The sequence below is a fragment of the Ylistrum balloti genome, unplaced genomic scaffold (assembly GCF_031769215.1).
Source record: "Ylistrum balloti isolate Yb309-2 unplaced genomic scaffold, AGI_CSIRO_Ybal_v1 Utg369708, whole genome shotgun sequence".
NCBI lineage: Eukaryota > Metazoa > Mollusca > Bivalvia > Pectinida > Pectinidae > Ylistrum > Ylistrum balloti.
The window spans coordinates 35,223-47,563 of NW_026781935.1; the positions used below are offsets into that span (position 1 = coordinate 35,223).

Here is a 12,341-nt window from a genome sequence, read left to right on the forward strand (position 1 = left end):
TCAGCTTGCAAATTTGATTCAATCCAATTAAGGAAAAAACTCTTTTCATGTTCAGCATCTAAATAAAAGAAAGGGAAAAGTAAAATCAAAACAAAAAAAATGAAGTAATATTTCATCCACTTTCTAGGACCTGATTCAATCAGTTTATCTTGATGTTTTTCTTCAATGATTGGTTGATTCTCGTTGGATAGGTAGTTATAATCAGCAGGAGGAGATTCGTTTCTTTTCCTAAAATTAATTTTAGGAGAAATTTTGAAAGAAAAAGAGAGTGATTTTTTAATTTTTTTGACTGAAGACCAAAATTTAGTTAAAAAACTAACTTTCGACTTTAAAGAATTAAATCGTTTATTTTTCTTATATTTATTTTTTTTAAAGGTTTTTTTCTTATTCTTATAATGATTACCTTGTGAGGCAATAAATTTACCATAATGTGACTTAAAAGATATCAATTTTATATTTTTAGTTCTAACTTATATTATTTTCGGTTGTTTGAGATTAAAAATAAAAAAATTTAATATCAAAACAACTATTCAAACTTTGAATTTATATCAAAGTCATGACAAAACTTATCAAAAAATCGTCATGAGAAAAACCGATTTATTTTATAATTTTAAGGCACTTTTTCTAAAAAAAAAATCAATATACTTCTATAAAGACCTTGAGAAATAATCCCAAAATTACAAAACACTTTATATTTTTACTTTTACTCCTAACTCTTACGAATTGTTTTAAAAGATACACTAAAAGTGAACACATCATTGCTGTTGATGACTATTTTGTTAATCGGCAATTCGCTCAAGCATTGGATGCGATTCGACCACGCACTCTCAAATCTCAAGATAAAGATAAATTACTATATTTAATGGAAGCAGGGAGCATCTTACACACAATGGGAGAATGGGAGAAAAGCAACCTAGTTTTTGAAGAAGCTAATGAAATAGCAGACAAAATCACTAAAAGTTTTTCAAAAGAACTTCTCTCATTCTTCATTAATGAAAGCAAGAATAGTTATAAGGGAGAGAGTTTTGAGAGAGTAAAAATTAAGCTTTATATTGCATTGAATTACATTTTGCAAAATGATTTTGAAAGTGCAAGAAGGTTTTTCCGTCTTCTTAATCAAGAGTTGAAGGACATCCGGGATTTGGATAAGGATTATAAGCAAAACCAGGCAGCTCGATACTTAGGGGCTATCTTAGCTGAAAGAATGGGAGATTACAACGACGCTCGTGTGCAATACAACAATATGCTATTGTCACAGAGGTTCACTGATATTGCCAAGGAAGGGTTATTTGTTATTGCAAAATTAGAGCAAGATCAAGAAGATATAAAAACTTTCGAAGAATGGTCTGACCTCCCTTCCTATGGAATGCTAAATAGTAATTTTCAAAAAATAGATTTTAACGAAGATCTAGGTAGCCTTGTTGTCATCCATGAATCGGGACTTGCTCCAATTAAAGTATCTCGTGGCAAGATAGGGGAGGACGAAATTTTCCAAGTTTTCTTGAAAGGAACCATCAATACAGCGATTAGAACTGAAGGATATAGCGGTGTTGATGAAGCAGTGTTATTGGGAATGATAGCCGAAGGTGAAAATCCCATTCCTATCTATTCCCCAAGAAAACAAAAAAATGTTGTCATGTCACCCATGTTGTCTATCTCAAATATTCAATTCAGCTCTGTTAGTATGGATAATTACACTACTACGGCTATACAAAATTACAATGATCATTATTCAGATTATGTTAGTAAAAATGTTCTTAGCATTGTTGTAAAGGTGCTCTCCGTATATGCAACGAAGACACTTGTTAAGTCCAGTCAAAAGGATAGTGATTTAGGAGATTTTTTAGGATTATTAATCAGTGCTGTCGGGGGGGGAGTTGTCGCATCAACTCTGGGACCGGACCTTCGTGCATGGAATCTAACTTATGATAATTTACAAATCAAAAGAATATGGCTTAGTCCTGGAAAGTACTCTCTTAATATTTTTGCTCCCCAAAATGTCAATTATTTAAGCAATCATTCTAAAGAAGTCGTCATTGAGCAGGGAAAAAGCAGTTTTGTTTTGATTAAAAGTTTTTAAAAATATTCGAATATACTAATTACAAATGAATACTAATGGAAAATTTAGAAGACTTAAAAAATAACTTTCATCCCAGTTCCACTGTTATGACTCCCCATCCCAAGGTTGTTTGTGGTTTCTTTTCCCGTTTTGATGGCTTGGATCATCCTCTTTTTAAGAGCTTTAGGATTATTAGTTTCAAACAAGTTCACGGAAACGATATTTGTATCATAAAAAATCAGGAAGATTTAAAAAAACTTAATCAAGAAAGAGAATATGATGGAAGTATTAGTTATTTGCAGAATAGCGTCATCCAAATCAGAACTGCAGATTGCGTACCCATTTTATTTTATAGTAAAAGAAATAATACCTCAAAGGGTGAAATTTCGCTAATTGGTGCACTCCATTGTGGTTGGCGGTCATTAGTTTCCGGAATTATAAAAAAAACCTTGAATATAGTGAAAAAAGACTCCAAAGTGGAAATAAAAGATCTTTTTTTTTTAATTGGACCATCCGTTTGTCAAAATTGCTACGAAGTCGGAGAAGAGCTTTTGGAACAATTTTTAGCTAATCAACTCTTTAATGAGTCAGAAAAAGATGATTTTTTTAAACCTTGCGGAAAAGGCAAGTTTTTAGCTGACTTAAAAAAAATAGCAAAAAAAGTCCTAACTAATAATAAAATAAATAAAGACAATATTTGGATAAACCCAATATGTACCGTTTGTCATAACGACTATTATTCTTACAGAGAAAATAAAACTCAAATGAGAAATATTAATTTTATTGCATTAAGATGATCAAATGTTTAAGTTTTTAAAAAAAATTCTCCTTCCACAAACCAGATCCTTTCTTTCTAAAGAGTTTAAAAAGAAACACTTGGTTGATGAGAAAAAACAGGAAGAAATCAAAAAATTCAAGCAATCCATTAACGATCGGCTTACTGATATTTTCCACTCTTCATCATCTTCTTCTGGAATTCGAATAAATCACAAGAAAAATCTTAGAAAAAAGAAAATTTCTAACTCCAACAGCTCTAGAGATGGCAATGGTTTTTCTGAAAAAAATTCGAGGATGCACAGGTTTAATCGATCTAAGAGTTTTCCTAAAAAACCTCAACTAAGTTCAGTGACCCCTTCTTCCATTTCTCACACAGGGCAAGCTAATACCTCTTTATTTAACCCTGATCTCTCTTTTGAAGAATTCGGCTTCTCTCCAGCCTTAATCCAATCTTTAACGGAATTGAACTTCATCCATCCCTCTGAAGTTCAAGAAAAGACCATTCCTTCTATTTTGGAAGGCAAGAATGTCATCTGTTCTTCACAAACTGGCTCGGGCAAGACATTGGCTTTCACTATTCCTATTATTGAGAAATGGATTAAAAAGGAAATCTCCCAAGTTGTTATTCTCTCTCCCACACGTGAGATAGCTATTCAAATTGAGTCAGTTATTAAACAATTCAGTAAACTATGTAATTTCAATATTGGACTTGCCATTGGAGGAATGGATATGCTGGTCCAAAAACAAATTCTCAGAAGTTATCCAGAAATTTTAATCGCTACTCCAGGAAGAATGGTCGATGTTTTATCTCAGGGACTCATTTGGATAGATTACACTTCATTAGTTGTGATGGATGAAGTAGATAGGATGTTGGACATGGGTTTTGAAAAAGACATTTCTATTTTGTTTAAAGCGTTCCCCAAAAACATCCAATCTCTCATGTTTACTGCGACTTTTGACGAGCCTACTGAAAAAATTGCCAAGAATTATGTCAAGGACTACGAAGTCATTAAGATCGGTGAAACCATGAAAACGAAGGAAAGTATTGATCATCTTTTCTTCTCTATTGAAAACAAAGATAAATATAATACACTCAAGCTCTTGCTTAAAAAAAAGTTCAACTCTAAAGTACTTATTTTCTTTAATTCGATTGATGAGACTATATCAGTTTTTAAGAAACTTAAAAAAGATAGATTCAGAGCAACGGACTGCCTCCATTCTAAAAAAAGTCAGGAAGAAAGGAATGCGGTTTTAAATGATTTTCGAAATGACAAAATCAATCACCTTCTTTCTACGGATGTTCTAGCACGGGGTGTGGATATTCCAAATATCGACTTGGTGATTAACTATGAACTGCCTTATGATTCGGAAGATTATATTCACCGTATTGGAAGAACAGGTCGTGCAGATTATTTGGGGAAGGCACTTAGTTTTGTTGAACACAAGAGCAAACATAAGCTAAAAAAAATTAAACAAATTGTAAAATCTTCTCAAGGGTTTAATTTTATTAAAAATGATCTATTGAAGCATTTTTAAAGCATTTGGAAAAGTATTTTAATAAAAAAAAGAGGAAATACCAATGAGTAAAACAGATTACAACATCACCAGGAACCTCAAAGAAACCGATTTTAAGGCATTGTGTCATTTTTTTGATAAAAACAATCTTGAAGAATTTCATTTAAATGAAGATGGAATGGAAATTACCTTAAAAGCTGCTTCTACACCTAATCAACTAACTTTACAATCATCTTCAACAACAGAACAGATCAAACCTGTAAGAAAGGATGAGCCTATAAAAAAAGAAGAGACCGACATCTTGGATGCTCAGGCAGTACTCACTCCTATATCAGGGACTTTTTATGCATCACCGTCTCCCGATAAAGAAAATTTTGTTAAAGAAGGTGACAAGATAAAAAAGGGAGATAAACTTTGCATTGTTGAAGCGATGAAGGTCATGAATGAAATAGAATCCCCTTATTCAGGTAAGGTGGTTACAATTTTAGTGAAAGATGGTGAAACGGTCAAAAGCGGTCAAAAAATCATGCTGATTAAATAGTGCATTAACCCAGCATTGGACTTTCTTCGTTTAACTTGCTTCAACTTTTTTAAAACCACTAAACCCCAATTCAGACGACCTGTTTTTTCATTTATCATTGGTTTTTTGCTTCTTTTAATGACAGGAAGTCTTTTTGCTAATTCCATCAACCAAGCTATTGGTTTCATTCCTATCCCTAGGAGTTTGGTCGGTTATAGAACTTGGCAAAGTATTGAACAACCGACTGTGAAAATCATCTTACAACTTACATCAACTGGAAAATTGAAAAAACAATCTCAGTTATCCATTAAAGCCAAAGGTGCAGTTCAAATGAAAATCAGTAACGATCCTAAATTTGAGAATTATCGATGGTTGGAATATAAAGAAGAGCAACCGTGGATACTGGATTTAAATAAAGAGATCATTACCGTTTATGCAGTATTTCGATATTTTAATAAGAAAAATAACCGTTATGAGATCTCTCCGATTGTGCATGACTCCATTAAGAAAGATAATCCCAGTAGAAAAGTTACCGCTACTCCATCAGGTTATTTTGATTGGAGTGAACTTACTTTGCATTCTCAAGTTACTCTTTCCTCAAAAAAACCTATTCAAAAATATCAACAGAACTTGAGCTTTGTTGAATTACAACAACAAGCAGAAAACTTTGTTGAAAAAAATAGCTATCAACTCTTCCTGCAACTACCGATCAACTCCAAGTATTCTATAAAAGACTTTTTAATCAACAATCAAAATTACTCTCCTTTCTTTAAAGAAAAATTTAGTCAAATGGATTTAGAGAAAGTCACTTATCCTTCTACTTCATCGATCTTAATACAAAAGAAGTTACCTTTGCTCGATCTTTCATTCTCTTCAAATCGAACTATTTATGAAATTTTACTAAAGAATAGTTTTAATTTTAAAAAAACTCCAAATTTAGAGACATTCTCCAAGAATAAAATTTTGAGTTTAGTGATTGACACACGAGGATTTCATTTTAGTCCAACACTTTTTGTCAATGTACTGAATGATCAAAATGAGACGGTGCTTAGTCCAGCTTTCCATTCCAAAACTGGAACTGCCTTTGTTCGTTACTATAGAGGATTGGAAGGGAAAACTTTTCCGAAAGAGAGTCTCTTGGTTCGTGCTTTAGACGTGGATCATGTCCGCGGTCGAGTCTACATTCAAAAATTTTATGGAAATCTTATCAAAAATAATTCTGATCAGATCAGCACTATCAGTAATGGGAATTTCTACATCATCACTGACTAATCACAAGTGAACTACTAAGTAAATCTAATAACAATTATTAATTATCTTTTATGAGAAATTACTTAAAGGCCAGTAGGAAGGTCAATGAAAGTAGTAGGGATAGAAAGCTCCTTAGAAATTTTTTCTCCTAATGCTTTGATACCGAGCACTTCTGTGTTGTAATGACCTCCTGATATGAGATGAATATCCAACTCCATCGCCAAATGGTAGGTTGTATGGGATGCATCTCCAGTAATATAGGCATCACAGTTGCGCTTTTTTGCTTCTTCGATACCGAAAAGTCCTCCACCAGTACAAACTCCGATTTTTTTTATTCGCCTTTGCGAAATTGAGGTGACATGAAGTGGTTCACCAATCTTTTTTGTTAATTGATCAACTAATTCTTTTAATGAAATTGATTCTTGAGTCGTTCCCGAAAAGATGATAGGTGTTCCTTTATAATCTCCAAAAGTTTCATCATGATTAAATCCTAATGCCTTAAGGAGGAGAATATTATTACCAAATTTCAAATTAATGTCTAAAGGCAAATGATAAGCCATCAATGCTATATTATTTTCTAATAATCCCTTGATCAATGAATAGTAGCGACGAGTAATTGGAAATAGTTTCCCCCAATAAATTCCATGATGAGCGATAATCAAGTCACCTTTTAATGTAATCGTTTTTTCGAGTAATTGCATGGAAAAATCGGTGGCGGTGATGATCTTACTTACTTTTCCATTATTTTCTACTTGAACCCCATTGATCGCTAAATCTGGAATTGACATATCCATCTCATTTTCTAAATAACGAGCTAGTTTGTTTAATTCAATCATGGATGGTTATCAGAAAATAGGATTGAGAGGATTCGAACCTCCGACCCCCGGTTTAGGAAACCAGTGCTCTATCCAGCTGAGCTACAACCCCATTTTATCAATTTTAACATAATGAAAATAAATTTGAAATGGGCGGTTCTTTCATGATATAATAAAAGCCATGACTTTATCTGTTATTATTTATATTATTATTTGTGTGATAGCAATTATTGTATTCCTTCTTCAGCAGTCTGAAAAAGGAGGAATGGGAGTCATTGGAGGTTACAGTAATACTATCCTGGGTACTTCAAGAATGTCTTTCATGGCTAAGGTCGCCACTTTTTTTTCTGTTTTATTTCTAACTAGTGCTCTCTTTCTATCTATCATTAGTAGTGGAAATAAATCTATTTTAAAGGATTTTGAGGAAATCTCTTCACCTGAAGAGGTTACAGAAGAAAGTCTTGACTCACTTCTTCCAGATGAAACACCTCCCGTATCCAATACCAATCAATAATTATTGAATACTAAAAACTCTTCTACTAACCCCAATTCTGCTACCAAGATCAACCTTTCTAAGTCAGTTTCTATCAAGGAAATTTTAATTATATTTATCAAAGGTTTCACTATGGGAATTGCCGATTTGATTCCTGGAATTTCTGGATCAACTATTGCCCTTATTCTCAAAGTCTACCACCGTTTTATCACAAGTATCAAGAACATTATTAGTCCTATAAGCATTCAATTGCTTCTTTCATTTCAATTAAAGAAACTATTTGACCATATCAATCTTTTTTTCATTGCACCACTTTTAATTGGTCTTTTCTCCTGTATCTTTACTCTTTCCCATTTCATTTCTTCACTTTTAGAAAACTATCCAATTCAATTTTGGTCGTTTTTCTTTGGATTAATTCTCTCTTCTTCGATTCAACTTCCCGATTACACGACAATTCGTCAGGCAAAGAAAGCCATTTTAGTTTTGTTAGGTCTTTTATCTGGCTATCTCATGGTTAGTCTTACTCCTCAACAAACTCCTGAGACAACTTGGATGATTTTCATTACTGGCATGATATCCATATCGACCATGCTTTTGCCTGGAATTTCAGGGAGTTTTATGTTAGTAATTATTGGAAAATACGAATTTATGATCAACGCCATTAAATCTTTAAATCTAAGTGTCTTGATCCCTTTTTCTTTTGGAGGCTTTGCAGTTGTCGTTATTCTTCCTAGAATCATTAATTGGGTATTCAAAAAGAATAAAGAGTACTTTATTATCTTTATTGCTGGATTCCTCATTGGCTCGATTAAAAAAATATGGCCTTGGCAAATCACGGAACCTGTAACTTCGACATCGCATGCCGTTTCGCCATTTTATTATGAATTAATTCTTGGCAAAAATCCCTACTTGATCTCATCTGTATTTTTCTTCATTCTTGGAATACTTGTTATTTTAGCAGTTCATCAATTAGATCGGTATTCCGTGAAGAACATAGAAAAATCTTAAAATTGAAAGCTATTATTTTCTCTCATTTATTTGAAAGAGAAAAAGAAGTTTTTACAAACTCAAAGGTCCGTTTCATCGTTTGTCCGAAAAGAGATGAAAATCAATTCATTAAATTCCAAAAAAGACATCAAGCTAGAGCCGTCGTTATCGACTCTAGAAAACTAAGTGATCAATTTTTTGAGAACTTGCTTCCTAACACGCTTATCATGAGGTTTGGAGTTGGAATTAATAACTTGCCTGTTAACCTGTGTAAACGGCTGGGTCATTACATCGCTGCAACTCCAGGGACTTCAATAGTTTCAGTTAGTGAATATGTGATTACTCAAATGATTTTACTCTCTCGACAAATTTTAAAATCTGATAGTAGTCTTAAATCTCAAAAATGGGATCGAATCATTGGAAGTGAAATTCAAGGAAAAACCTTAGCTATATTGGGATTAGGAAACACTGGGAAAGACTTAGCTAAGAAAGCCAAACTTGGATTTGGAATGAAAACTATTGGTATGGTTAAAAAAGAAACAAAAAAGAAAATTGTAAAGAACATGAAGCCTCTTCTTTATATTGACAAAGTGACAGACAACCTCAAAGATGCGGTCAGTCAAGCTGATTTTGTATCTATCCATTTAAGCTTAAATACGCAAAATGAAAATATTATTAATAATGAAAGCCTTAGTTTTTTCAAGAGAAATGCAGTTTTAATTAACACTTCAAGGGGTCGGCTTATTGACGAAAATGCTTTGTATTATTATTTAGAAAAAAAAAAAATCAAAGGAGCTGCTTTGGATGTCTTTATTCATGAACCCTATTGTGGACTTTCAAAGAAATACGATTTAAGAAAGTTAGACAATATTATTCTAACACCCCATATTGCAAGTAACACCGTTGAAGCTAATTATCGTACTGCTAGAATGGTGATCAAAAAGATTACCGATTTTCATAGAAAACTGAAATTAAATTGACCCCTGTTATTAATATTCACAAACTTTACCGTGATTTATAATATAAATACTCATTAAAGTACTTTAAGGTCTTCTCGTCATCTCTTTGTTCAATATACCATCGAGTGAGTTGAATGTATCGATCTTGGAGATGCCTTATTGCTTTTGCTTTAATTTCTTCATCACCATCTTCCGTATTTAAAACCATTTTTAATATCTCTTCAGATTTCGTTTGATAATTCATATCATTAAGAACTAAGCCTAGTTTTAAAAGTCCTTCAAGACCAAAATTTGAATTGAAATGAACATTAACTACATAGATATAAAAATGATAAGCTTCTTTCAAGTTATTAGCTTTTTCTTTGAAATCACCTAAGAGAATTGCTGCCCAAGCAGCTTCAGCATTGAAGTTATTTCGAGTGATAATGTCTATTAAGATAGAGCGAAAGTTTTCGATATTATTTTGTTTTTCATAGACTAGTGCTGATTCAATTCTCCTAATAAGTCTTTCAGCATTTGTGCTAACATAATCTTTCTGATAAGTAGAAATCGGCAATGCACCTTGTGGTTTGATTTTTCTTAAATCGTAAGGAATTTCTTTGTAGGGTTCAACAAGTGGTGCTTTCATAATTAACTCCATATCATCAGTAGGAATGATGGTTGACTCATTTGTGACCGTATTAGACCAAAGTGTGAAAGAGCAAATTACGAAAAAAAATGATGAGATTAAAAAGAATTTAAATAAAAAGTTTCTCATCATCTATCAAAAATCAATTAAAGCTCTTACGAAAGGTCTAAAAATTAAAATGTTATCAGGAAAAAAAGTTATTCCTAATCCTACATATTTATATAGGAATTCAAATTTTGCACTGAATCTTAATAGCTCAGGGTTGAAATTAACACTCAATAGGCTTTCCCAACTACTTCCAGGAATAAGAAAAGTTATTCCAACGAAAATATCGTGAAGCATCCAGTTCCGTTCAATCTTTTTTTCTTGGAGGGTGGCTTGATACTGATTGAAAACACTGTCTGGGAAATCTATAGTGAGCATTCCATGGCTGAAACGATAGCCAGAAAAAAACTTAAAGTTGGTCTTAAATGACTTAGCCGTACCGACAAAGCCTGAAAAATTTTGCAGTTTAACTTCTTTTAAAAGCAGTCCGTAATCACCTTTAATTGTAGATCCGTACATCGGGACATAAAAGAAGTGGCCAAAACCTAAATAAAATTCAGGAATGAAAATGCTTTCCCTAACCGCGGTGGCTTTTATACTGTAATTGATTATGGATAGGGCGATGGAGGTAAGATTAATAGAAGCGGAAAATCTTTTATCCCAAAAACTTTTAAAGATGTCATCGGTTTTTCGATTGACGACTTGCCTCCATTCTGCTGGCATGTGTTTTTTCCCGTGAATTGGATTGTAGTTATCAAGTTCGTACTGGAAACTTTGGAAAAAAAGTTCAGGAGATTCAGCAAATTTTATTAACGATGGATAGACTTTTATTGTCTCCAAAAAATTGGCCTTTAAGCCCAACACGACCAGAAGAAATAAAATTAATAATAGTTTTTTTATTTTCTTCATTTTTATTAAATTATTGTCTATTGATCAATAATTTAATATATGGATATTACGGCCATATTAATTAAATACTAAGGATTTTATCCAAAGTACTTTTCAATGATTCTGCTACTTTTTGTCCGAGTAAATCATAAATTTTTTCGATCTCTTGATAATGATTCCTTTCAACAGGTTGAAGATTGATTTCCTTATTTTTAATTAAATAAGGAGACTCTTTGTCGAATTCTATATAAGGTGAAAAATGATTGATTTCTTCTCTCCAAATAACTTTCCCTTGCGATGAATAAATTCTAAAAAACCCAACTACATTTTGATTCCAAATTGAAGTTTTAATTTCAATGGTAGCATAAGCATAACCATTGATTTTAGAATGATTGTTTTTTATCCATTTAGAGTTTAATGATTCCGCTAAGGCCTCTTCTCCTAAGGGAATGAGTTTTTCGTTACTGTTTTCAAAAAGACTTGTTTGTTTATCAGAGGGGAGCATTTTAAGTGAAATATTATTAGTATTATCATTAAAATTTTTAATAACTCCATTTATGAATTTTTCATTAATGACTGAACTTGAATAATAGACGACATTGTTCTGATAAGAATCACTTTCATTATTAATCATAACGCTTAAAAGGTAAATCTCTTTAACTTGTTTAAAGGAGCTTTTATCAAAATAGACATATCGATATTTAGAGCAAGAATTAATAGCAATCGTTGACAGTGTAAAGAAAATAAATGGAATTAAAAAACCCGTTTTAAAAATATTTTTCATATTATAGTCTATTTAATAAAATTTGACGGTAAAATGATTGCCCCCTATTAAGCTCTTTAATTTTACGAATGATTTTTTCTTTTTCCGTATTCTCACTTAAGTTTAAAATACATTGAAGAGAAGATTCAAAAACATAAGAGTTGGGGTGAGATAAATTATTTAGACAGGTATCCAAGAAATCTGAAGGGTTACTTATCATTTTTTTTTGATACCTTTGAATCGTTAGTTTAGATAATAAGATGATGTTTTCTGGATTGCTTTGAGTGTTATTTAAATTTTGCAGATAAGCGTCATTTACTTGATTATTTTGCGATAGAAGTAGATTGTAAAAAACAATGTTTTTTAGATTGAACCCAATACTTTTTTCTGCTAACTCCAAAAAATAAATTTCCAAATCCCTTAAAGCTATTTCCTCTTCTTGAGATTTTTTTGTATTAATCAAATTTCGATAGTAGTTACCTAACTGTACCAAGGCATTTGCTGCAAGGTCACGATTTTCTTTTTCAACAACTCTTTTCAAAGAATCAATGTAACGGAAATCATATTGAGTATAGGCTTTTCTGATCTCACTATGATTGAGGATGATGTAGCTTTTTTGACAGTTAAAGAGGAGTAGCAGA

The 12,341-nt window shown here is 32.2% G+C and overlaps 1 protein-coding gene and 1 non-coding gene across 2 annotated transcripts; both read right to left on the bottom strand.

Moving 5' to 3' along the window:
• Window positions 1-6,205: 6,205 nt before the first annotated feature.
• LOC132565264 (GTP cyclohydrolase 1 type 2 homolog) lies at window positions 6,206-6,916 on the bottom strand. The gene is made up of 2 exons (XM_060229901.1): window positions 6,857-6,916; window positions 6,206-6,619 (listed from the first exon to the last, which is right to left on the bottom strand). The coding sequence occupies exons 1-2, from the start codon at window positions 6,914-6,916 to the stop codon at window positions 6,206-6,208; spliced, it is 474 nt and encodes a 157-aa protein (XP_060085884.1).
• A 59-nt stretch (window positions 6,917-6,975) lies between these two features.
• Trnar-ccu (transfer RNA arginine (anticodon CCU)) lies at window positions 6,976-7,049 on the bottom strand. Its single transcript has one exon. It is a non-coding gene; the product is annotated as a tRNA-Arg (tRNA).
• Between the last annotated feature and the right edge of the window lie 5,292 nt (window positions 7,050-12,341).